We start from the raw sequence: 27,376 nt of genomic DNA on the forward strand, positions 1-27,376 counted from the left end.
AAAGTATTTATGATATGTCAAGAGGCTTCTATTTAAGGAAATCTTTTGAACTTCAAAGAAACAAGGTAAACCAAAGTCAAAGGCTTAAAAGGTTAGCAACGGCATTATCCGAAACCCTAATTAAGGTTACAAAAGTTAGTATCACCCAAAGAACCATATCCAGCATATAGTTACCTTAAAATATGACCAACCATTCATAACCATATTTGGTCACATGAACAGTTATAAAGTAGGACTAGTTATAAGTGTCAAGTTCAAACCCAATCCTTAGATTGAGTACAAGTTGGTATTTAATATATTATTTGTGAGTTTAAGGTGCCAAAAATTGAGGTCAGTCTTTTACAACCACTTCACTTTTGTAAATGAGTGAAGCTCATTAGTTCTTGCATGACCCATAAGAGGAGTTTCCACTATAATTATGTACAAAGCCATAGTGGCTTATTAGAATGTAAATCTAAAATAGTGTGCGAGTATAAAATGGCCAAGAGTAATTGCCGGAGCCTCTTCGCAAACTTCCCACATTCCACTCTACAAAATCATCATCATCAACATAATCAAAAAAATAAATAGACACCACATAATTAACCATTACGCCAACTATCCCAATTGCAGCTAACCACTACAACAGAAGGGTGCCCAATCTCGTAACAAATACGGTGCCAATAGCCAAATTCCTTCTACAACAGTATGTCGGGTCCGATCTTCATGAGGAAGAAGAACCATCGACGCCGCCTCGTGTATACACACACACAAAGGAAATGTGTGTAAAAAGAGGCTTCAAGGAGGCTTCCTCTTCCACCAACAAAAAAAAGACCCTCTCTTCTCTACAACCTCCTTTGAAGAGGAGGAAGATCCCTTCTCTCGATATCATAACATTCTCTACTTCAAGCAAGACTAGCAACTGCCTTTGATAAAAAAAAGAGTAACATACATCATGGCTGACAAAAAATACGATAAACAACTCAAATGAGCAAAGTGGGGGAGTCAAAATAGGAAGGGGCAAGAAACTCTTTCCAAACAAAAGTAAGCTTTTGACACGACATTGCAAAAAGGGACGAAGCTGTTGTTGGACAAAAAGCTGAAAGACTCACTTCATATAGGGGATGCTTCGGACTTACAAAGCCCAGTCTATGGGAGTCGAGCTTTACAGGCAACTACTCAAATAGTGACGAATCACATGCATGCACCGCATACTCCAGATTCAAACACACAACTTCACACAGTCAATAAGTAAATATATCCTTTCATTTTATTTTGCAGAATCTTTTTAGGGCAAATTAAATGTTGCCTTCATAATGAAAAAGTACTTGTCCAATGGGATGGGGTCTTTGTGCTATTCAAGGGGAAGACCTGCTGGAAAAAATGCCAGGCATTTGCAGAGCTAGACTTGAGGAAGGGCAAGAAGGGTTGTAATTCAAGCTATATCCTCGCTTTGGCTTCTCTATGATTATGTGTTTTGGGGAAGGATTGTGCCAACTACATGCTCTATTTATGTGTGTGTGTGTGTGTGTGTGTTAGGGGGGGGGAGGAACAAAGGTACAACATCAGATAGCACCCGATTCAAGTTCCTTTCCCTTCATTATATTCTTAGATGAGTGGAAATAATCCTGCATATTTGAGGAGAGCAACCACGTTGATGGTGGAAACACCAAGATGACTATTCCAAAAAGGATGAGCACCCCCCTTGGCGGAAGGCTAAGAAATATGGATTTACAACTGAAACTTTAAAAATTAAGGAAGATGGAAGAGATTTATAGCGCAGAGATGGTAAATTGAATATGCTTCAACAAGCCCTCCACACCCAAATCAGCTGTTCGAATAAATAACATGAGGCTACATCACAAAAGAAACAGGCAGACATTCTTAAACATGAGAAAAGATGAGCCAAAGAAACTGGTAAAATTTATCGCAAGAAGAGACTTCGATACCATGCACTGCATTGTGAAAAGCTCAAAGCTCATACATAAACACACGAGTATTGGACCAATTTTAATCAAAATACAGTAGTCCATGCCCAAAATGGAAAAACTGACAAAACAGGCGGAAGGTTCAAGTCTCCAGTACAAGATATTCAGAGCTCATAATACAAACAAACCACGGATACTCTACAAACTAAGTACTCCACACGGTTCTTACAAAAACATCAATCCAGGAACCCATCTTCTCGATCTTGGTCGCGTGCTGCTTTGTTTGCCAGCTCAATTGACTTGAGCCATAAGAAAGCCTGTAAAAGTAAAGAAAGTACATCACCTTCATATTTCATTCAGAGGTAAATTGTGTGTGTGTGTGCACGCGTTGTGTGATGCAAATGTGTGTGGAATTCTAGAAAGTAGCAACTGTTCATATAAGTGTTGTGCATTCATGTAGTACCAAGCTTGTATAAATTCAGGGCATTCTATACCATTCATGTATGTATTGGTCATCTAGTACTAACGTAGTGCATAAACATTCTAACACCTAGATGCAAATGTGTGTGGAATTCTAGGAAGTAGCAACTGTTCATCTAAGTGTTGTGCATTCATGTAGTACCAAGCTTGTATAAATTCAGGACATTCTATACCGTTCGTGTATGTATTGGTCATCTAGTACTAACGTAGTGCATAAACATTCTTAACACCTAGATTCGGATTTTTCATGCTATAAGAGTGTGATGATTGTAGTATGTTTTTGAAAATCTACAATAAGCATATATCCATCGCACACGTACAATGAAACCTTTATGTACGTTAAGCACAGAAGGCGAATCACTATAGTAAAAACTTCTACTTGAAATATATATATATATATATATATATATATATATATATATATATATATAGAGAGAGAGAGAGAGAGAGAGAGAGAGAGAGAGAGAGAGAGAAGAAGAAGAAGAAGAAGAAGAAGATTGTTTTAACGTCGTAGGAAACTATCCCAAGAGACCTTGAAGATCTATCCGACGAGAGAGAGAGAGAGAGAGAGAGAGAGAGAGAGAGAGAGAGACGCGTACAAAGGCTAGGATACTCCTCTGCTTCTCTACAATTTGAGATGCTAGAGAGAGAGCCCCTTGCACATATTTGAAGGCCCTTGGTCCCCAAAAACATCTCACATGAAAAACTATCACATCCAAAACCAACTTGTCCAAAATCAGGCGCCCAAAGAGTTGGCGACAACGTCCGTGATTTATGGAAATCCGTACAATAGTGATGTCAGCAAGTTTTCCGTGTTTTTAGGGCAAGTTACCACATCATCATTCTTCACGCAAAATTGGAGGTCTTGTCTTTTGCGTTTCACGCCCCTCAACCACCTCTGTAAGTTGGTCAGATCCTAACCCTCTTTGTCTTTAGTTAGGGTTTTTAGCCCCTCGGCTGTTTGCTGTGAGTTGGTTTGGGTTAGGATTCTGGAGTTCTAACCTCCTTCATCTTCAGTGATTAACACGTCAACAGTTTGTGATGAGACCTTGCACCCAAGCTTTGCAAGAGAAGGACAAGGTGCTATAGAAAGCCATCAAATAGACTGTCCATCTTGTTCGTTGCACATGGAACCACTAGAAATGAAAGGAAGTAGTCCGTGGAAACCGACTCCCAACGTGACCTAGAGATCTTTTCCCCAATGGTGAAACCAAACATGGGACACAAGAAGGGGGAATTCCTTTCCTAAAAGCGTTGGCCCTCAAGACGAGTGCCCTCCGAAGGGCATTTCTTTTATATTGCAAAAGATGGCAATACAAGTTGTTGTCACAAGTGCTCAAAGCCTTCTTGATCTTCACTAAGACTCAAGCCTTTGTCATCTTCAAGGAATGCTCAAAGAGAGAGATCGCCCAAAAACTGATGATCCCCACAAATGCCCTCAAGAGGTCTTTATATAGGTTAAAGCCTAGCCTTTTGGGTGGCCTTGACCTTTGGCTTTTCAATAGTCGGACCTTTGGCTTTTCATTTGTCCAATCCCTTGGCTTATAAAAAAGGAAGGGCACCCCAGTGTTATGCGCCTCGCTTTTAGGGCTGATTTGTGACATACAAAGTCACACACATAAACGAGCATACACGTCACAAATATTTAGGGTTTTGTACTTAACAGTTTTCTACTAGCATTGGTCAGCACATCCTATTGCGGTAGCAGAGTTTGTATTGACTGCCTAAACGATTGGAGTGTTGGTTGGATGCTCGCTTATCTCATGCAATCAGTACAAATTTCAGTCCTTCCTCTGGGATTTGCACATCAGCCACAATATACTCTACTTCATGTTGTTGTGTCACAAGGAAGTGGCAGCTGTTAACTATGTCATGAGGACGTGGCAACTCCTAACCTTAGTTGTTGGTTTCTTTCCAATGATTTTTGTTTTATTTTTGAGACCCTCTTTTTGAAGTAGCAAACGGTCAGACATTGTATGGCCAATGTGAATGGTAGTTTCACCCGCAGACGGGAAGTGGTCGGCACTGGAATTTGTATAGTAAGAGGATGTCTAGGCTCATAGCAAGATCATTTAGGTCCCCCCGTCGCACTTAGCAAGTTTTGGATACGGTCCCCTCGTGGATACTAGGAAGTGAACTCAATAAAGGCATAAAGTCAAGGTGGGACTACCAACACAAGGTATCCGACAGTTGGGCCACATTGCACTTTTGGATACGGTCCCAATGAGGATAGATGGTCAGATGACCAGTGGAAGCCCAACGGAATCATTTCCTAAAATTTAGGGAACTGCTATTTTGGGCCGTGAAATGTGTTCGCGTCATTACCTCCGGTATGACTAGGGGAACATTTTACAACTCTGCCGCGAAGTCAACTGAGCAACTAGTTGGGAGATTTTTAGGCGGCAAACCTGAAACGGGAAAATGCTTGTAAATGCGCCAAGTGGCACATTTCTGTGCACTTGCCTCATGCATCAAGAAGTGGCGCTGAATTTATAGATGGGAGGCTCATTTTTGAGTTTCCTGTCACAGGTTAAGAGCTATGGAGTGCTTTCTTTCCCTCTCATCTACAGTGTGGTGCTAGGAGTGATGCCCTGCACACTACACACTGCTCTCTCACTCCCCTACGTGCAGTTATGTGATGCCCCACACGAGGGGTCCTCATTTGACTGATGTACAACTGTGTGGTTTCATGCTTTCATGTTGAGGCAAGAGCCTCCTTGAGCAGGAACAGGGGTAGCTAGCTGCTGCTCCAAAGCAGGCACCGGTGAGGGTCATAACCTCACCGTACAGGTGCAATTCAGCGCTGTGTATGCGCAGAAAATTGACTATTTTTCAGCCATATGGACGCCAAAACCCTTGGGAATCGTGCCCCTTTGGCAGAGAACAACTAGGGGACTGTTTGGGGCTGAAAACAGGGAAAAAAACAGTAAATACAGCGTGCTGAATTTACTGTTTTTGGGCAGGAATCAGAGGATATACGCCAGTGGAAGTGAGTTCCAGCAGGGGAATTGGTTTTGCGCAAGTTTTATGGCTATTATGCTGCCGAAATTTGGCCAAATCAGGTAGTATCTAGCGGGATACAGGTAAAGGATTCCCAAGACTCTACTTGGTAATTTACCCTCTCAAAGAATAAAGAAAACCGAAAGGAACGCCAATTTTGGGGCCTACAGGTTGTCGGCGTCTGCTCGAGGCATTCTAGCTTCCAAGCCGTGTGTGTATTAAAGTGTTATCTCGTCGCACGTTCTCTTTGCAAAGTGCTTTGTGTGTGTGTCTAAAGTAAAGAATTTCGGGTGAAAGCCAAAGCCTACCGCCCCACCCACGGGCCGATTTCAAGGTTCCGTTGCCGGGACATCAATCACTTTTTCCTCAAAGAGTGAGCCTCGATTGTTTTGGGTAAAGACACAGAGTACAGGAACACAGGATTACACTATGGCCGACAAAGGGAAGGGCATTATGGAAGAGGGTTCCTCTTCGAAGGACAGACAGGAAATTCGTACGGTCTTCGAGATTGGCAAGAGCTCATGGCCATGTCAGACTGTACCTCCTGTTAATGTGAATGTCCCTCCGGTAGTAAAGGGCTTTATGACTGGGCAACTTGAGGATGATGTGTTCAGGACTCAATTAGTTGCCGCGGTGAATGTGTTTTCGCAATTGCTGAAGAATCCAAGGTTTATGGAGTTTTTGCAAGCGCCACCAGTGCAACAGAAAAATAGGCAATCTACACCGCGTACGGAGCTTGTTGAGGCTCAAACCCAAGTACTTAATGCGACTCAGCAGAATAGGGAACACTCGCATGTTGTGGAGTCAGGGGCTCCAAAACAAATTCCTCCCGTGCTTGAACAGGTGGCTAGAACGCCTATTCCACAGGTTATGCCAGTTCAGCCCGCCACCTTTCAGAGCCCGCATGCTGTCTTGAATGGACAAGGAACTGGTTACCAAGCAATGCACCCAATTTTTCCGCCACCCACAGTACATCCTAGGTATTTCGGGGGTGGATCAATGTTCCAAAGTATAGCTGGTTATGCGCCTTGAAGTCAGCCGTACATGCCAAGAACAGTGTTTGGGGGTATGCAAGGCATGATGCGAAACCCCATGTATGGTAGTATCGGCATGCAGCACGGTTTTCAGTGCAACCACGGCCAGTTTGGGGTGCCACAGGGTCATTTTGGCATGGCTGGTTTTTCTGGACAGCAGCCAAATATCGCACCTCTGACGCAAAATGTGAATGGCCAAGATGTGTCGATCATGCCTACTACAGTGCCCATGTTGCAGACCATTCCTTATGACAATTTGGGGGCACTGGAGAAGCCGAAAGCTTAGAAAGAAGGTGGTGCAACTGTGAAGTTCAGTACTTTCAGTGGATTTGAGGATTAAGCAAAGGCTCTCACTTTCCTCCAGCAGTTTGATACAGCTTATGCAGGAGGGAATTTCACAGAGGCCTCTAAAGTAAGGAAAGCTGCCGCTTTCTTAAAGGACAATGCGCTTACACGGTGGACGACATTGTTAATGCAAGGGCAGGCACCTGCCACTTGGGTTTACTTCAAGTAAATGTTTGCATCTGCTTGGCTGTTGAATGAATTTGAAGCCGATGTCATGACAGATAGGCGCTAGCTTACTTCGGCTACATGCAAGAGCTTGCTGGAGTACAATCGGAGGTTTTGTAAAGCGTTACTCTCACTGACCTCCTATAGATTTGTGCCATTGACAGAGCAGATAGAGAAGTACTATTGTGGGCTGCCTAGAGGGCTTTGCGATTACTGTACCAAGAATAGAGTGGCTACCCTCACTCAGCTAATGGAAGTTGCTAACACTGGTCTTGCCTTGCTAAAAGGAGAGGACAGTGGGTTTCCGAGCAACGAGAAAGGAGGGCAGCAAAAGAAAAATTCAACGAAGAAGCCCTTTGTGAAAACGGCTCCTGATGCATCACAGGGCTCCTGATGCATCAAAGACAAGGATTCAGCCGGGACTTCTGGCGTGCAGGCAAAGAACAGAAAAGGAAGCCTTTTGTGCGCAAGTCGCTCGAGGAAAAGAAGGTCCTAATGGCTGAAAATACATGCTTTATTTGCGAGCAGCATGGTCACTTTGCTACTAGTTGTCCACATAGGAAAAGACCAGCTGACTCAAATGATAAAGAAGACCAGAAAGGCAAGAAGCCTAAACCCACGGCAGGTTTGGTGCTAGACATGGTGGGTGATAGGCCGAGTACAGATGCCAGTGAGTTATACAGGGCACAGGGTAAAGTTAGGGATCAGACGGCACTCATCTTCTTTGATCCAGGTGCCAAAGCCTACTTTATCTCACTAGAGTTAGCTATGAGACATGGGGTACACAGCAAAGGCAGGGTTGGCATGTCCTAGCCACTGAGAGCTGTGTTTGCATATTCAATCGTATGTGGACACACAAGAGTTCTACATCATGCCGCTCGAAGGATGTGACACCTTGTTGGGGATCCCGTGGATGTTCCGACTGCATGGAGTCTTGGATGCCTACAACAAAAAGATCATTGTACAGCATAGGGGCAAAACTCACATCTTGGATGTAAAGCTAAAAGGAGAGTCGGTCCCTATTGTATCTGCTTCTGCTATCACTTCTGTAATAAAGAATCATCTTTCTGTGCACTTGATTTTTGCACGTAATGTCTCATATAGTGATCAGTCCATTCGAAGAATGACATGATAGTCTATTCGAAGAATGAAGAGGAGCATAGGCGTCACTTGACCATTGTGTTCGAAGAGCTGCGCAGTCACAGGTTATTTGTCAATCCTAAGAAAAGTGAATTCTTCCTGGAAGAGATCCACTTTCTTGGCCACAGTCTCTCAAAGGATGGTGTCAGAATGGATCCCGCAAAGGTCCAAGCTATTAAGACATGGCCAGACTTGAGGACTGTGCACGATGTCAGAAGCTTCTTGGGATTATGTTCCTACTATAGAAGGTTTATAAGAAATTTTGTAGAGATAGCATCGCCTCTTCACGCTTTGCAAAAAAAAGAGGTCACTTTCAGATGGACCCAAAAAGAGATTTCAGCTTTTAGTCTCTTATAGGAAAAGTTGACTTCAGATCCAGTAATTGTTTTGCCAGATCTCAGGAAGTTATTTGTGGTCCAGTGTGATGCGTGTGGCAATAGCATTGGCGAAGTGCTAATGCAAGATGGACGGGTAGTAGCTTATGAAAGTCGAATTTTGCAAGGGCCAGAGAGGACTATCCAAGTCTATGAGAAAGAGCTCTTGGCCGTGATTCATGCGCTTTCTAGCCGGAAGCAGTACCTCTTAGGTGCTGATTTTGTTGTCCAAACAGATCATCAGACCTTGTGATACTTCTTGACACAAGTCAAAGTTATCCGAAAAGCATATGCAATGGGCAAACATTCTTTCCATGTTCCACTTCCAGATTATGCATGTGGAAGGCAAGAAGAATGTTGTGGCTGATGCGTTATCAAAGAAGCCACAAATTTCAGCTGTGTCAATTCCTTATCATCATGAGTTAGATGACATGAACAGTATGCTAGTGATGAAGATTTTGCAAGGATCTTTGAACAGTTGCAAGAGGGGCAACATCATGAGCACTACCTCCTCAGAGATGGTTTTATGATGATGCATGGCAGACTTTGTGTCACAAGGCCACTGCGACATAAGGTCATCGAAGAGAGTCATATCCCATCGTATGCAGGGCATCGTGGTATTGATGCGACAGTTAAAGCGGTAGAGACATTCTTCTATTGGCCTACCTTGAGGAGAGATGCGGATGCCTTTGTGCGAGCATGCGTGATTTGCCAAAAGGTCAAATTTGACAGACAAAAGGCACCAGGGCTGTTACAACCACTGCAGATTCCGGATAAGCCATAGGAAAGCATTGCTATGGACTTTATCTTTGATCTTCCAAGAACGTCCACAGGGAATGATGGTATATGGACCATTACTTGCAGGTTCAACAAGCAGGCCCATTTTATCCCTATCAGGAAGAAGATAAAATCTGATCAGATGGCACGCTTGTTCATGTACAATGTGTTTAAGTACCATGGTATGCCACAATTGATTGTCAGTGATTGTGATCCTCGCATGACCAGTTTGTTCTGGAGAGGATTGTTTGAAAACATGGGCACTACGCTCAAGTTCTCGTCTTCGTTTCATCCACAAACTGATGGACAGTCAGAAGAGGCTAATTCTATTGTCTAAGATCTGCTGAAATGCTATGTGTCAGATAAAAAGGGCAAGTGGGAACAGTATTTGCCTATGCTTGAGTATGCGTACAACAATACGGTGCATTTGTTCACACGCAAGGCACCATTTGAGATTGTTGAAGGCGGCAAAAAAGTTCCTCCCATTTTGCAAACAAAGGACAAGATCTTTGAGGCAGATCGATATGTTGAGAACATGGATGAAATGTATGAGAAAATTAAAGTTGCCTTGGAGAAGACTCACGCAAAACAGAAAAAGGTTGCTGATCATCACCGTCATAAATTGCTGTTATCACCTGGTGATTGGGTTCTGTTAAGGTTCGAAAAGGCAAGGTTAAAGAAGACGAAGGGCAAGGAACGGTTGTTTCCTAAGCTCAGTATGCGTTACTATGGGCCTTTTCAAGTGCTTGACAAGATCAACGATATGGCTTACAGGGTGAAATTGCTTGATGCGTGGAAGATTCATAATGCGTTTCACGTGAGTCTTCTAAGACCCTTCGTGGGTGATGTGCCAGAAGATATGCCAGATGAGGATCAGCTAGAAGTTGAGGAACTCGATGAAATCCTGGTACCTGAGCAAGTTTCGGCACATACGGACAGAAAAGTTAAAGGACAAGTTGCAAGACGCTATTTGGTGAAGTTCAAGAACTATCCGCCTATGAATGCAAAGTGGATGGAAGAGCATGAATTGTCAGAGTCACCAAATGTATTGTAGCTTTACCTTGAAGCCTTTGGGTTACAACCTACTTATGCCCCAACCCAACGTGCACAAAGAAGGGGTAATGATAGAGCTAGCACATCAAATGTACATATGAATTCAGTGTAATAGATGGAAATGAAAAAGTATGAAGGTCTCATTAAGTCATTTGTATCTATGTGTACGACCTTTCTTGCGGATACATGCGATGATAAAAGAGTAGTAACACAAGATCATCAGTGGCGTGTATTTATGGTATGCAATCGAGGACGTTTGCGATTTCAAGAGGGGGGTATGTCACGAGGACGTGGAGCTGTTAACTATGTCACGAGGACGTGGCAACTGCTAACCTTAGTTGTTGGTTTCTTTCCAATGATTTTTGTTTTATTTTTGAGACCCTCTTTTTGAAGTAACAAACGGTCGGACAATGTATGGCCAATGTGAACGGTAGTTTCACCCGCAGACGGGAAGTGGTCGGCACTGGAATTCGTATAGTAAGAGGATGTCTAGGCTCAAAACAAGATCATTTAGGTCCCCCTGTCGCACTTAGCAAGTTGGTGGATACTAGGAAGTGAGCTCAATAAAGGCATAAAGTCAAGGTGGGACTACCAACAGAAAGTATCCGACAGTTGGGCCACATTGCACTTTTGGATACGGTCCCAATGAGGATAGATAGTCAGATGACCAATGGAAGCCCAACGGAATCATTTCCTAAAATTTCGGGAACTGCTATTCTCAAAGAATAAAGAAATACCGAAAGGGGCGCCAATTTTGGGGCCTACAGGTTGTCGGCGTCTGCTCGGGGCATTCTAGCTTCCGAGTCATGTGTGTATTCAAGTGTTAATTCCCGTCCCAGGTTCTCTTTGCAGAGTGCTCTGTGTGTGTGTGTCTAAAGTAAAGAATTTCGGGTGAAAGCCAAAGCCTACCCCCCCCCCACCCACGGACCGGTTTCATGTTGAGGATCCATGATGCTTGTTTAACATGGAGGACAGAAGCTAGGAAAGTTGGCCATGATCGGACCTTTTTGTGCAAGTGCGCGTGTGCGGGAGGGGGAGAGAGAGAGAGAGAGAGAGAGAGAGAAGAAGAAGAAGAAGAAGAAGATTGTTTTAACGTCATAGAAAACTATCCCAAGTGACCTTAAAGATCTAAAGACCTGTTATTCAAGAGGGAAATGGTGTCACAAACCAGTGACGTGGCATGCCCATTCACACTGGCTGGACAGGCCCGGAAAAACGCTGCAAAGCCTACGCAAGCTTAATTGACAAGCTTTTGGGAATAGATGCTTTTTTTTATAAGCTTTTAAAAGTTGGCAGCTTTTGGGGCTCTGCTTTTGGCCCTCACCCCTCAGAGCATTTGGACGCAGAGTCTGAGCGTGAGAACCCTCCCACTCTCTTGTACTTTGAACACAGATTAATACAAAAAGCAATACCGAAAGGGGCGACAGTCTTTGGGGCCAACATCTCTAGGCATGGAACTCCGTCGGGCTGTGTCGAATTGATTGTGAATTGTGAATTGTTTTGAAGTCAATCTCTGCTTTGTCGCGGTAGAATCATGACTTGGAGTGTCCAAGTTTGCTACAGTGGTATCGGAGTGCGGCCGATTTCTCTTCTGCCGGGAAATCCGATCCTTTTCTCGCGGCACTTATCGATTCCAACAACGAACGGTCGACTTCCTCTGCATCTAGGGATGCGGAAAGAGATCACGAAGAAGATTCTCACGAAGAGTACGGCCCGCCTCGGTCCTCAGGCGGAGATTGAAGAGATCGAACGTCGACAATTGGTTGACGATGCGACAAAGATGATGATCAACCTTGCGAAGGATCCGAAATTTGCTAAATTTTTGACTCAGACATCCTTCGACGAAGTGCACACCCAGTGGTAGAAGGCCACAGAGCCACCCCTCAAACCGGCACTCAAGAAACTCCTACTTTGAGGATGTTTACAGAGCAAGAATTGGAAGAGGTGGTTGATACACGGATTACTCAGCTTTTTGATGCGAACAACAAAGCCAAGAAGCATAACAAAAAGCAGAAGAAAGGAGCTGACTTCCCGGGTTCAGACAGTTCTTCTAGCTAGCTCTTCTGACGACTCGAGCGAAGAAGACACAAAAGGGAAAAAGCGAAGCAAAAAGCAAAGCTTCGGAAAGGGCAAGTTTCGCTACGTTTCTGACAATTCTATAGGACTCGTCTTCAGATAGTTCGAACTCCGACGATCACAGATTTTACGCAAAGAAGAAGCATTTTTATAAAGCCAACCAGTATGACTTTCTCAAGGATAAAAGCAAGAAAGTTCGAGAGTTTAAAGAAGGTGGACAGTCAATTAAGTTTGACACTTTTTCTAGATTCCGAGATGCTTCGAGGGCTTTGGCCTTCATACAGCAGTTTGATATACCTTTCTCTGGAGGGCATTACTCAAAGCACTCCAAGATTCGGAGGGCTACCTCTTACTTCAAGAGAAATGCTCGAAAATGGTGGTCCACTCTTCTATTGAGCAAGAAAACGCCAGTAAAATGGCTGAAATTTAAAAGGCTTTTAATTTCTTCTTGGTTGACTCGAGAGTACGAACGAGATATACGAACTGCTTGGAATCATCTTCGAATGACCAAGACAGCTTCTTTGGACGCATATTGCGAGAGACTTTAGAGCTCTTTTCTACCCGCCTCTTCATTTTAAGAAGATCTTGTTTAAAGAACAAATTGAGAGGTTTTGTTGCGGACTTCCTACGGGGATCCGAGATCACTGCTTAGAACAAAAGTCAGATTCTATTCAAGGATTGATGAGTCATGCGAAACGGGGCTTTGCCATACATCCAAGCAGTCTGACTTACCCCACAGATGAGATCATGACGCAGAGAACCGAACAGACTTCTAATAATGAAAATAGAAAGAAGAAGAGCCCCCAAGAAAAGAAAGATAAGGATGCACGACTACATCAAAGAGGGGAAGTGTTTTGGACATAGTTAAAGGGGACGGAGGGGACGGGGCTTCGGGAGAGAGCCAACTACATCAAAGAGGGGAAGTGTTTTGGACATAGTTACAGGGGACGGAGGGGACAGGGCTTAGGGACGGGGGACGGCCGGTTCCGGGACGGGGACGGACGGCAAATGACCTGCCAAGTGGAAACGCAGTCAAAACGTCCCAGGGACGGCAGGGAACTTTTTTTTAAATTTGAAAAATTGACTGTTCTAGTGGCTAGTTCCTCTCCAGCAGCCATATGTTTGAACTTTGAAGCACCCCAATGGCTATAAAAGCCACCCTTTGGGTCCTCACTCCTCGATGTTTTATTAGCACATTTGCGTCTATATGACTCATGTTCTTTGGTCTATTTAGTGTAAATTTGTGGTCAAAGTGATGCTCTATGTGTACGGCAAGGGTGTAGGTCAAAAAATGCCAAAAAAACTCTTCTTTTTTTTTGCCGTTCCGACCCCATCCCTGTTTCCTGACTTTTGCCGACCCGTCCCTGTTCCTGACCCCGACCCGCCGTCCCGTGTAACTATGGTTTTGGATGCAGGGAACATGGGCACATCTCCGCGAAGTGCCCTAAAAAGGCACAGAAAGAACAAGATGAAGAAAGGCCAAAGAGTTCGAAAGCAGCTGAGGAACGTGGACGAAAAGGCAAGATGAAAGCAGGACTGGTTCCAGATTGCATAGGTACTGACCCAAGCACGATTGATGAAGGTACAGAACTTTGCCGAGCTTGGGGCAAAGTGAAAGATCAAGAAGCCTTGATTTTCTTTGATGGAGGAGCCAAGGCCAACTTCATTTCACCTGAATTGGCGGCGCGGCTTGAGATTACACCCGATAGGATGGGACCACAAGTAGAGGCAGTTCTAGCGGCAGGCGGCAGGGACGTGGCCATTACATCTATGAGGTCCCGACTGGATCTAGATGCGATTGCTAAATACGTTGCCCATTAATCATGGTCTGAGATTCGAATGAATTTTTTAATGTGATGTCCTGTGATGTCAAGTGATGTCATGTGATGTGACTGTCGATTGGTACATGTGCTAGATCTGTTTTTCCTAGTATGCCGGTACTAACAGTCAGTGTTTGCTAAGACAGTTTATGGCTTCTGTCTGTTTTGCAAGCATAATCGGGGGCAATTATAATGCTTTCAAGATGTCACAAACCAGTGACGTGGCATGCCCATTCACACTGGCTGGACAGGCCCAGAAAAATGTTGCAAAGGCTGACGTGGCAGATTCTCGGAAAACCCATTGCTAACGTTGACGTGGCAATGTACGGCAGTCCCGATTTTCACGCCGACATGCTGACGTGGCAGAGTGTACGGAATTCCGTGATTTGCGGGCAGCTGTACAAAAATTGCTTTTGCGCTGCTGAAAAAGCCTATGCAAGCTTAATTCAAAAGCTTTTGGAAATAGATGGTTTATTTACAAGCTTTTAAAAGTCGGCAACTTTTGGGGCTCTGCTTTTGGGCATCCCTTGTAACAAATAAATAGGTGGGCAGGGCCCTCACTCCTCAGAGCATCTAGACGCAGAGTTTGAGAGTGAGAACCCTCCCACTCTCTTGTACTTTGAACACAGATTAATACAAAAAGAAATACCGAAAGTGGGGCCAGTCTTTGGGGCCAACATCTCTAGGCACGGAACTCCGCCGGGCCGTGTCGAATCAATTGTGAATTGTGAACTATTTTGAAGTGACTCTCTGTTGTGTCGCAGTAGAATCTTGACTTGGAGTGTCCAAATTTGTTACAAATGGCATAACCAATCTACCACACTTGGGTGATAGAAAGGTTATAACATTTTCCTCTTTCTATTAGCGCGCGCGCACACACACACCCGAGAAGAAGATTTTTTTAACGTCATAGGAAAGACGAGAGAGAGAGAGAGAGAGAGAGAGAGAGAGAGAGAGAGAGAGAGAGAGAGAGAGAGAGAGAGAGAGAGAGAGGGACACAAAAATGTTGCTGTGTGGAAGAGGGGGCGATCAGTCCCCCATGACTACCAGAGCAGAAGACCCAATACGCAATGATTAGATGATAATGAAATGTGTACCCCCCTAGCCCCATATATATGAGTGCTCAAGGTAGGCGTCCACCAAAAGTGGACGGCCAGCCCGAAACTCGGGCAGCCGAACAAGGTACAACCTATGCTATGGGTGGCCACCCCGGAGACACTAGCCGTACAAGGAAGTGCCCTAGACCTATGTGAAGCAGTAGAGTGGTGTAAATCTAACACCCCCTCTCAGCACCTGCATGAAGCCGAAGATGTGAGGCAAATGATGATGGTATCTACTACAATGTCCACAGAAGGATGCTCCATGAGTGTAGCAACAGTCTGGGGTGTCTCAACCTCCGAGAGGTCTCCATGGTAAAGTGTTGTCACGAGCAGTGTAGCAAACTGCTGTACTCTGCCGATACAAGGTGAAGATACTGCGTGAAGGTCCCGAATTGAGTGTGAAAACAACTCCTTTTCATGAAAGGAGTGCCAATAGACCTGCAAGTGTCCTGCCCAATAGGATTTGTGATGTCTGTAGTCAAACCGTCTGGAGAAAATGGAGAAGCCCACGTACCATCATGAGAATGATCAGAAGCCTGTCAATGCATCAACCTGTAACCCAGTGTGGCCAGGTGGCTAAACTGTGTAAAATTCCAGAAAGGCCAGATGTAGCAATCTGCGTCGTAAATGTCCTCCAAAACAAGGAAAGCCAGACTAAACAGTCTGCACTCTAGAGTTGTCCTAAGCTGCAGCAATCACCGGTAGACCGCACAGACTACCACCGAATGGTGTCCTGTCAGTAGGTAGGGTAATCGAAGGGAAAGCCAGATTCAACAGTCTCCACTGTGAAGGACCTCTAAGAAGAGGTGTGCTCAGAACAAGATGTCAGTGCCGTAATCATTTTGTAGAAGAAGGGAAGCCAAACTGAGCAGTCTGCGTTGTGAAGAACCTCTCAGAAGAGGAAAGGCCAAACCAATATGTCTACGTCGTCTTGCCTGTATCTCTTGCCTCCAATCCTCCGGCGTCAACAAAAATAAAATCCACGCCAACGCTGCTACCAAAACGCACCTCGGTGTGGCTCTCAATGTGAATGAGCTGCGAATGGCCTACTACTTAGGGTGAGTGTAAGCAACTCTGAAGGTAGCAATCCAAATGATCACGAGTGTAGAAGAGCAACTGCACTACCATCCAAGCCAAACTCCGGATGACTACGACTGTAGTCACGTAATGATGCACGATCTCCCGCATCTCGCGAGTAAACTCTCTGAGAGAGTCCAAAGGACTGAAGTCCCACTCCAGTCTGTAGATCCAAGCAATGAACCTTTCCAAGAAGAGATCCAAGATCCTCTCCCTAAGTCCATGTAGATGCTCCTGTGTAAGCAAGTGATCTGACGTGTCAAGGTCAAGTGGTAAGTGTCTGTCCACCCAAGATAGTGGTGGAAATGTCCGAATCCCATATGCCATGAGCATGGCCATATCTCGTGTGAACTCCTCTGATGAGTGCATAGGTGTGTCCATAGCAAACCACAAGTCACCACCCCCTCTGAAGTGTGCAACCGCCGAATGATGGCTGGAATAAATAAATCTCCCAAGGATCGTACGCCCGTGTATGATCAAGCGAATGTCGAAGTTACCGTGTACTGCAATAGTCACTGAGAGACCTCACGGACCACCACCAGATGGTGTCCTGGCAAGAGGTAACTTCATCCTCTGTAAAAAACACAAGCCATGTGGCTGTTGTCCACCCAAAAACACAACTGCACGTGGAGGGGGGTCCTCCGCGATGAAACACTCTGGATTTTGTTGCTTGCCTGGTGTTTTGCAAAACGTTGATTGTGTTGATCCCTTGGAAGAAGAAGTATCTGATGCGGGTGATGCGCTCGTCCCATGGAAAGCCTGAAGCTCCGATAGTAAACACTCTGGATTTTGTTGCTTGCCTGGTGTTTTGCAAAACGTTGATTGTGTTGATCCCTTGGAAGAAGAAGTATCTGATGCGGGTGATGCGCTCGTCCCATGGAAAGCCTGAAGCTCCGATAGTAGATACCATGTGAGAGTGCGTGTGTGCGGAAGCGTGAGAGAGAGAGAGAGAGAGAAATGAAATGAAATGAATGAGGGAGAGAGAGAGGCACACGGAAGAGGGGGCGATCAGCCCCCCATGACTACCAGAGCAAAAGACCCAATACACAATGATCAGATGATAATGAAATGTGTACCCCCCTAGCCCCATATATATGAGTGCCCAAGGTGGGCGCCCACCTCAAGTAGGCGACTAGCCCCAAACTCGGGCGGCCAGACAAGGTACAATCTATGCTATGGGTGGCCAGCCTGGAGACACTAGCCGTACAAGGAAGTGCCCTAGACTTATGTGAAGCAGCAGAGTGGTGTAAATCTAACACTTTTTGCGTTGCACCTTTACATATAGATGAGACTGTGAGTCGCAATCTTTGGGTTTGCCTACATGCGATTTAATTGCCATGTTCATCACTTTTGTGACATAATCCTTCCCCCACCCTCCTTTTTCAAAGAAGAAGCGCTTTCGATTACATGTGCAAAATAGATAGTGGACAGAAAAATAGCTCAATAGACATTGACTCTATGTTAACATGCATTTGACCAATTCAAGCCATGCCCTGACACAAAGAAACAAGCAATCGAACTATCATAATCACATTCACATCACTTTCCCCATCGTGATCTTAAACATGAACCACGTGATCATTATGACTTATTTAGCAATCTCATCTAGATTGCATTGGTCTCTCACAATGTGTTGATGCACTAATATTTTATCACTCCAGAGTTACATCAACAAGACAAAATGATATAGTCATTTCATTGTCACACATACTTGGACAAAAACAACAATTGGAAGAGTACAAAAATCATCAATTATTAAGGATTCTAAACTACATTCCCACAAATTATGGCCAACTTTTATGTACATATCATAAAGTCACTTAGCAGAGTAATGTGAGACTGTTAGCACCCCCAAAATCTTGAAGAGAAGTTGGCTGACTCTATTAATACTCTTTTGGGCAATGTCTGACAAAGGAGTGGAGTTTTACCCATTTTAGGAACGTCTTCCAATTTGATTCGTACCTGATGATAGCATGATCGAAGAGCTATCTTCGTAAAGTATAGTGCTCCATGGAGTCGATCAATCAGATCACCCATATGCGGGAGCAGATACTTATTCTTGACAGTGAGCTTATTCAACCCCTTGTAATCCAAGCAAAAACGCATAGTGTTATCCTTCTTTTGAGAAAGTAACGCAAGCGCTCCCCACGGAGATTTACTTGGCCGAACGACCCCACTGTCGAGATAATCCTTAAGCTGTCGCTAAATCCCGTTCTCTTTCGTTTTACTAACCAATAGGGTTGCTTTGAAAAAGGCTGACTACCAGCCGCCACTTCAATGGCTAATCTACTCCTCTCGAAGGCCACAAGCCAAGAGGTAGATCATCAAGAAAAACATCCTTGAAATTAGTCGTTGGATAAGGGTGGACTCCTCAGGATCCAACTGCCACATCATCACTTTGTGACACTAGAGAGAGAGAGAGAGAGAGAGAGAGAGAGAGCATGATGATGTGGGGCTAAATCTCGTTGTTACTATCAGATTCATATCCGTTCTTTTCACATTTCAAGCAAACCATGCCCCTTACCATCCCTACAAGATAATACATTCACAAAGTATGCAGTCCATAAAATCACACAATTAGTTCACATTAAATATTGTGTTTCAATCATCTAGCCATCTCATCCTGTCAGAACTCTTGATGCACTCTTGATGCACTCACAACAGTATCCAGTCGTCTCATCCATATAGAAATCTTGATGCACTAGAATCACATTCATTTCACATTCACTTAGCCATCACATCCAAATCTCGCTGATCTCTAATAGATTTTAGATGCACTAAGTTCAAATCATTCATCAGATAAAATGTTGCAGACATTTAATCTTTTCATCACATACTGTAGCGATACACATGAAAGAGCATGTTAAACCTAGGAAATTTTCAATTCAATGTGCATATTCATTCCGTAAAATATTGTCGTTCGCAAAATATTGTCGTTTTGTCAGTCGAATCCCTAAAATCTCAAGGAGAAATTAGTGACTTTATTCAATCTAGGCAATCTATGACAAAAGAGTGGAGTGGCTTCCCTATTGTGCACTCCACACAGCACCAAATTCAACCTATTGATTCAACGGTAGCTTTCGGCATAGACACTGCTAATAATCCAAAAGCTTCAAGGTACAGCTCACAACAGAAGAAAAACCTTGCTTGGCATGTCCCATAAGTCTTAGAATGGAGTCAGACTTCTTTTGTAGACAATATCGTCAAATCTCTTTTGGCAATCCGCAGCAGAACCGCTCAATCTAGTCCTTCGCAGTGATCCTCCGAACGAGGACGCTAGCAAATAAAATGGTATTCCAAACCTCTCGCAATAGTCATCCAAAGTTTCTTCCTTCTAAGATGATGCCAAGCCGTGATGACAAATTCTTCCGTTATCTAGGCAGAAGTGAAAACTTTCTCGTTTGTGAAAAGATACTAGCTCACAAGGAAAGGACAGTGAAAGGTAAAGTGATACGGCAGTTTTTAGTAAAATTCAAGAACTATCCGGCATTGGATGCGAGGTGGATGGAGGGGGAGGACCTAGCAGATACCCCTCAGATACTCGAACTTTACCTTGAGGCTTTCAGTCTAGCTTCGACTATTCTGAGAGATCCCGCAAGCAAATCAGCAGGGTTGGTGCAGTGACGGAACTGCACAAGAGCGGAGCAACTCCGCTCCTTTGTCACAGGTTACCCAGATGGAATAAAATCATTGATTTCCTCTTGGATTTCAAGGATACTTGACTTTATGAAAGAAGGGGATTCCCAAAATGATTCTAATTTACGTGTGCTCTCCCATGTGAGTCGTGTTTGAGTGCATGTTTGAGGGACGAAATAACTGCAGTCTTCAGATTCCATATGAGATGGACATGATAGAAATAAGAATTAGTCAATCCGACATCAATGAGATCCGGTGTGGATCTAGATCCGATTGCTAAACACGTTGCCGAGAGATCATTGTCCGAGATCTCGATGGACTTTATGTGATTTGATTTGAATGTGAAGTGAATGTTCAGTGACTATCGTCTTTGTGCAAGTGCTTGATTTGTGTCGTCTAGTGCGTTGGTACTTAGAGTCAATGTCTACTTAACTGTTTTATGGCTCATGTTTGATCTTGCAGGCGTAATTGAGGGCGATTACAATTCTTTTGATAGGGGGGTATGTCACAGTGACGTGGCAGCTGTTAACTATGTCACGAGGACGTGGCGACTGCTAACCTTATTGTTGGTTTCTTTCCAATGATTGTTGTTTTATTTTTGAGACCCTCTTTTTGAAGTAGCAAACGGTCGGACATTGTATGGCCAATGTGAACGGTATTTTCACCCGCAGACGGGAAGTTGTCGGCACTGGAATTCGTATAGTAAGAGGATGTCTAGGCTCAGAGCAAGATCATGTAGGTCCCCCTGTCGCACTTAGCAAGTTGGTGGATACTAGGAAGTGAACTCAATAAAGGCATAAAGTCTAGGTGGGACTACCAACAGAAAGTATCAGACAGTTGGGCCACATTGCACTTTTGGATGCGGTCCCAATGAGGATAGATGGTCAGATGACCAGTAGCCCCACGGAATCATTTCCTAAAATTTAGGACACTACTATTTTGGGCAGTGAAATGTGTTCGCGTCATTAACTCCGGTACGACTAGGGGAACATTTACAACTCTGTCGCGAAGTCGACTGAGCAATCAGTCGGGAGATTTTTAGGCGGCAAACCCAAAATGGGAAAATGCTTGTAAATGCGCCAAGTGGCACATTTCTATGCACTTGCCTCATGCCTCAAGAAGTGGTGCTGAATTTATAGCTGAGAGGCTCACTTTTGAGTTTCCTGTCACAGGTTAAGAACTATGGAGTGCTTCCTTTCCCTCTATGTACAGTGTGGTGCCAGGAGTGACGCCCTGTACGCTACACACTGCTCTCTCTCTCTCCCTTACGTGCAGTTATGTGATGCCTCACAAGAGGGCTTTTCATTTGACTGATGTACAGTTGTGTGGGGTCATGAGCGATTGCCGAGGCAAGAGCCTCTTGCACAGGTACTGGATTAGCTAGTGGTTAATCCCCCGGAATTACAGGTGAATTCGGAGAAGTTTCACGAGAGAAATCTCGACCGATTCAAAGGGCAAGTAGCTCTACACGTGCGAGAGCTTGAGGACTTGCTACAGATGCGACCGGCACACGAAACGGAGTCCAAAACAGGGAATTACAGCCTGCTGTGTATTTTTGCAGGTTTAGGGTTTCGGCCCTAAACGGTCCCTAATACCCCCAAGAAGTTCGGAGACGCAAGGGGACCCTTGTAGAGGTGATTTGGCACATTTTCGGGTCAGAAAACAGAGAATTGAGCGTGCTGCAGATTCTCGCCAGGTTTTGCAAAGTGTCCGTATGCGTCAGGAAAGTCATCTATTGCATGGGGATACTGACTGTGAAGCGTCCTAGTACAGTTATGCTGCCGAAATCGGGCCAGAACAGGTGTATTTCAGCCCGAATTATGCGGGACAGCTCGTAGGAAATCATAGGTTATATTCCCACTGTTAAAGAATAAAGAAATACCGAAAGGGCCGCCAATTTGGGGCCTACAGGGTGTCGGCATTTGCTCGGAGCATTCTAGCTTTCGAGCCGTGTGTGTACTTTTAAGTGTTAATTCCCGTCACAGGTTTCCTTTGCACGTTCTCTGTGTGTGCGTCTAAAGTAAAGAATTTCAGGTGAAAGCCAACGCCTACCGCCCTAAGGGCCACAGTTTTAGGGTATGTCACAAAGTGATGACGTGGCATGACCACCCGGACAATCCCTGGCAGATAAAAATGATTTTATAAGTTGTTCCAACTTATGGGTTCCTTTCCAACGGGGCCTAGGGGACACAAGGCAATTAAAACAAAGCAAGAAAATCAAATTGCGTAAAAGGTGCTGACGTGACATGCTATACGGACGTCCGTAAAATGCGTTGGCTGCTGACGTGGCACTGTGCGCTGGCAACTTTTGGAGCCCTAGCTTTTGGACCAGAAGCTTTTGAGACTTGAAGCTTTTCATGTACTGCTATCAAAAGGCCCAAAGCCTATAAATTGTAACTAGGGCCTCTTTGTCCCTCAGATATTCCTGGGAGCACTGAGCAAAGAGGACCCGTGGAATTTATACTTGGCTCAATTATTAAAGTGTGAAGTAAATTTAAGTGATTTCTCGTGTGTCGTGCCAAATTCCCGACTTGGGGTGTCCAAATCTGTTACAGCAAAGTTCCCTCCCCAAACGCACTCGCCCCAAAGACTAGCGTCCCTTCTGATATTGCTTTATTATTGCTTCACAAAGGTACAACACTTCGAGGGTCCATCTCTCGTCCAAACTCTGTGTCCAAATGCTCTCCAAAGAATTTGCCCTTTGGACACTTTTTAACTAGTACAGGGATGCCCAAAAGCACTTAATCCAAAAGCATTCAACCCCAAAAGCACACGCCAAAACTACAAAAAGCTAGTGATGTAAATCGCACAAATCCGTACAACAGAGCCACGTCAGCAATCAACACAATTTATGAAAATCTACAGCAACATCTACGCTTTTGACTTTTTTAGCGTTTAGGCCTCTCAATCGGTGCCCTTCAAGTCGGTAGGGGTTAGGGTTTAACTCTAACCCCTTGTCCTTTCAGCAAGTCCTTCGGGTTGGTCATGCCATGTCATAATATGTGACAAGATGTTAGGTGCAGCGGAAGTGTTGATGATGATAGCTCAAAATGAGTGCTCAATACGTACACAAGGTTCCTTTTACTTAATGAGAGAGATATGCAATAGACAAAGAGAGAGAGAGAGAGAGAAGAGAGTATGGTACTGAGAGAAGGTTCTTTAAGTGAGAGAGAGAGAGAGAGAGAGAGAGAGAGAGAGAGAGAGAGAGAGAGAGAAGATTAACACCAGATGGGGTCCCAAACCCCCCTCCACACACCCCCCACTCTATTGCTAGAGTGGTATTTGCTTTAGATTGCACAAATGCTCATACAAAGGATCTAGATGTTGAGGTGCTAATGGGATCATGTGTTGGATGCTTGGACTCAATCGTATGGAGAGCCCAAGGGCTGAAGTCTGAAAATGTTGGCAAGGCTAACTTGGATCTACACACTCTGACAAGGCTATGGGCTGAAAACTGAAAATACTAGGCTATATGGCTGAAATCTGCAACTGCAGGGCTGATTTGGGAGTGTGTACAAAAAACGCTGATGCTACTGAATCCCAATCCGCTGATGCAGAAACGCTGGTGGGTAGAATGCTTGATGGCTGAAAATATAACGCTGGTGCAAATTTGTTGATGGGATGCTGAGGGAAGCAAAAACGCCAAGGCTGATCTGATGGTGTCACAAGACGGACACCATCTGCCAATAGAAAAGAACAGACTTTTAGCACTTCAATAACAACAGAACTGAAAGAGAGAGAGACGACACGCGACACGGAGTGGCGGAATTCCACCCCAGAGAGTATTGGCCCCAAACCCTGGCGCCCCTTTTGGTATTTCTTTATATTGCATCAACACAGTACAAGCCGGTACTCCAAACTCTGCACCTTCTCCAGGAAGCATGCTAAAGAATGAGCCCTAGCCTCATATTTAAAGGCCCCAGGCCCCAAAAGCAATTTTTCATGAAAAGCCTTTTAACTCAAAAGCTCCTGGTTCAAAAGCAATGCCAAAAAGCTACCAGCGTAATTTACAGAAATCCGTACAGCCTGCCACGTCATCAGCCAGTGCAAAACGCGGAATTCCGTACAGCCATCATGCCAGTGCAATTTTTGAAAATCTGCCATACAGCTGTCACATTATCAGTTTTGCGTGAGTGTGTGTGTGTGAGTCCTGCTTTATTTTTAATCCCTTTATGTTGGGGCCCCATCGGACGGGGTCCCCATTAGTTGGTAGGACTTCTTCTGTTACTTGTTCTTTTTAGGGTTTAGGCCCCTCGGCCGGCATCTGTAAGTTTGCTCCATTCTTCAGGGCTTTGACATGTCAGCAATTTGTGACATCTCCCCTTCTTGAAAGAGTAATCGTCCGCAATTACAGCATATCTGCAAAACAACTCAAGTTAGCTCAAAAAAAAATTCCGAGGGACAATCGGGTTGCTCTTTTTGTTAAGGAGTTAGCTTCTCCTTTCGTCCAGATCGGAACTCTTGATATTCCGGCGTAGTAAAATTAGCCATTACACCCAGACCGCACCGATCTTCCACGAGTGTCTTGATGCACTAAAATTACATGCCCAGGCAATCTCATCCAATTAGGAATATTCAGTAGTTGGCACATCACAATGCAACACAAATGCTCACATATGCATGTTACAAGACATAGAAACATAAAATCGCCGATGAACACTCCTCTCGCATAACCTAACAAGGTCCGGGCTAGGAGATATTCAACGACTCCCTCATCACTCCTCCCACATAACCTAAAAAGGTCCTAGCCAGGAGATATAGAGACCTTTTACAACAAAAAGCCCCCCAGACCACAGCCTGCGTCGTTTGGAGGTGCTGAGAGTAACCACTGCTCAGACTTCTTAATACTCCTCCCGCATAACCATGCACGTCCGGGCCGGGAGTCACAACAACAAATATTTTACAAGCATACAACCAAACGCTCCCCAGGCATCGGCCTGCGTCGTTCGGAGGTTTTCTAGCATACAACAGAACGCTCCCCAAGCATCGGCTTGCATCATTCTAAGGTTCAAACAATACCAAAACAATATTTCTCACTTCTCCACCCAGGAGTAAAATCACCAATCATTGAAACCAGTATTAAAACCACAGTCAAACAATTCAAATCAGCACCAAGACACGTTTAAAACAGATTGCATCCATTTCAAACAAATTTCAAACAATACTTTCGCAAACAATGTTCAAAAATATCTAACTAGAAAACAACTAGAGAGGTTATTCAAGGTTTTGTTCGGACAACCGAACTTTGAGGACAACGGGCTTGCCCTTCTGCATCACGTGATGATTCGGTTCCGGACCTGGAGAGTTACATCATTCTTGTCAATTTGACTAGTTCCTGATATTTATGGCATACACCTTGAGAGTACAAATGAATTGTGTCGAGCAAATGGCAAAGTCAATGGCTTCAAAGCTTCAAAGCCCTTATTTTCTTTGACCCCGGAGCTACAGAGAACTTCATTCATCCAGGATTCTTAAAGCAAATGCACTTTAATTATGATGCAACTATACAAGATTATCATTGGAAAGTCGATTTCCACATTATGAAGTTGGGCAATTGCGACGTTCTGTTGGGCATGCCCTGGTCTCTCCAAACTCGCAATCTTTCGCGATGGAACTGTACCTGTGGGGGATTAGCAAATAGCTAATCCGGTTCCTGTCCAGAAGGCTCTCGCCTTGGCAAACGCGCATAAAACCCCAGAACTGTACATATTCATATGAGTAGCCCAACTAGTGGGGCATTACCATATGTGCCAAAGGGGAGAGAGAGATGCACGAGAGCAAGTCATCGCGCTACATGAGACACAGGAGAAGGCAAGCTTTCCATTAAAGTTGTAGACCTGCACCCACTACTCACACACACACACACACACACACTGTAGGTCACTTGTATAAGCCAAAAATCAGCCCCAGCCTCAAATGGGCGCCTCCTCTTGCTGAGGTGTCTTGCAGGCTGCTCTCCTCCTGCCAAGTGTCTAGTTTGCCCCTTTGAGTTAATTCCCTAGTTCCCACTCACTTATAAAGTTGTAAGTGACTTTCCGAGTGGCCAAGACTTCATTTGGCGCACACAGGCTTCCATACTCATCAGAATTCAGTGCTACTTGGCCCCACCAGTGCTAGACTGACCGGCGCAGACTCCCGATGTGAGAAACTTGTTCGGCCGCAGCCGTTTCACACTGGCCATGCAATGTCCACTTCAACCTTTTCAAGGGTTCCGCGGAAAACAAGTAAAAATAAATCAAATAAAAATATCTAGTACTTATTTACGGAAGGCAACAGGAAAAATACACCTCCTCGTGACACACCCCACCCTTAAAATACTGCAAGCGACCTCGCTTGCATGCCAATAATACATGCGGATATCTCCTGATATCACATATATTCTATGATGGAAATCCAAGGTATATATACTTCCGGAAATGTAGCGTTGGACGATTAAACAATCCCACCAACCTGGCTACGACACAAATATCAAGTATAGAAGTCTTCTAGTGTACTCTCAAGCACAAACTTCTCTAGCTAAATTTTGTATGGAAAGAGTAGATACAACTGCTTAACTTCTCTCTTGAGCATCATAAACCATGCTCTTACCTTGCTCCAAAAAGGCTACATCAAGTCACTATGGGTTCCATCTGAAAGGCTTCACGATACAATTGCAATAGCTGAGGTGAATCAACCAATTCAGACTCTTCCATCCATTTGGCATCCAACGATGGATAGTTCTTGAACTTCACCAAATAGCGTCTTGCAACCTTTCCTCTAACCTTTCTTTCTTTATATGCCAATATCTGTTCAGGAACAAGAATCTCATCCAATTCTTCCACTTCGGGATGTTTCTCATCAAGCAAATTCTCTGGCACATCACCAATAAAAGATCTTAGAAGGCTGAAGCATTATGTATTTTCCAGCCTTCCGGTAGCTTCAACCTGTAAGCTACATCGCTGATCTTTTCTGAAATCTGAAAAGGATCATAATATCGCATACTGAGCTTAGGAAACAAACGTTCCTTGCCTTTCCTTTTCCTTAACCTCGCCTTTTCAAAGCGCAAAAGCACCCAATCACCAAGTGAAAATACAAGTTCACGACGGTGACAATCAACAGCTTTCTTTTGCTTAGCCTGAGTCTTCTCAAGAGCAATCTTTATCTTCCTGTATGTTTCATCCATATCTTGCACATACTTGTCTGCCTCAAATATCTTGTCCTTGGTCTGCAAAATGAGCGGGACTTTCCTCCCTCCTTCCACTATCTCAAATGGTGCCTTACCTGTTGACGTATGCACAATGTTATTGTAAGCATATTCAACCAATGGAAGATGGTGTTCCCAAGTTGCCTTGTGCGTTGAGACATAACATTTGAGCATATCCAAAACAGTAGAATTTGCCTCTTCTGGTTGTC

General features: G+C 44.4%; 1 protein-coding gene across 1 annotated transcript in view; it reads right to left on the bottom strand.

Moving 5' to 3' along the window:
• Positions 1-1,957: 1,957 nt before the first annotated feature.
• LOC147463769 (uncharacterized) overlaps positions 1,958-27,376 on the bottom strand; it is a 41,712-nt gene continuing 16,293 nt past the window's right edge. The window contains exon 3 of the mRNA XM_086490745.1: positions 1,958-2,224. Within this exon, the coding sequence (XP_086346871.1) occupies positions 2,144-2,224 (81 nt within the window). The 3' untranslated portion in view covers positions 1,958-2,143. The remainder of the gene's footprint in view (positions 2,225-27,376) is intronic.

Source organism: Adiantum capillus-veneris, chromosome 2 (genome assembly GCF_014529385.1).
Source record: "Adiantum capillus-veneris isolate H3 chromosome 2, ASM1452938v2, whole genome shotgun sequence".
Taxonomy (NCBI): domain Eukaryota; kingdom Viridiplantae; phylum Streptophyta; class Polypodiopsida; order Polypodiales; family Pteridaceae; genus Adiantum; species Adiantum capillus-veneris.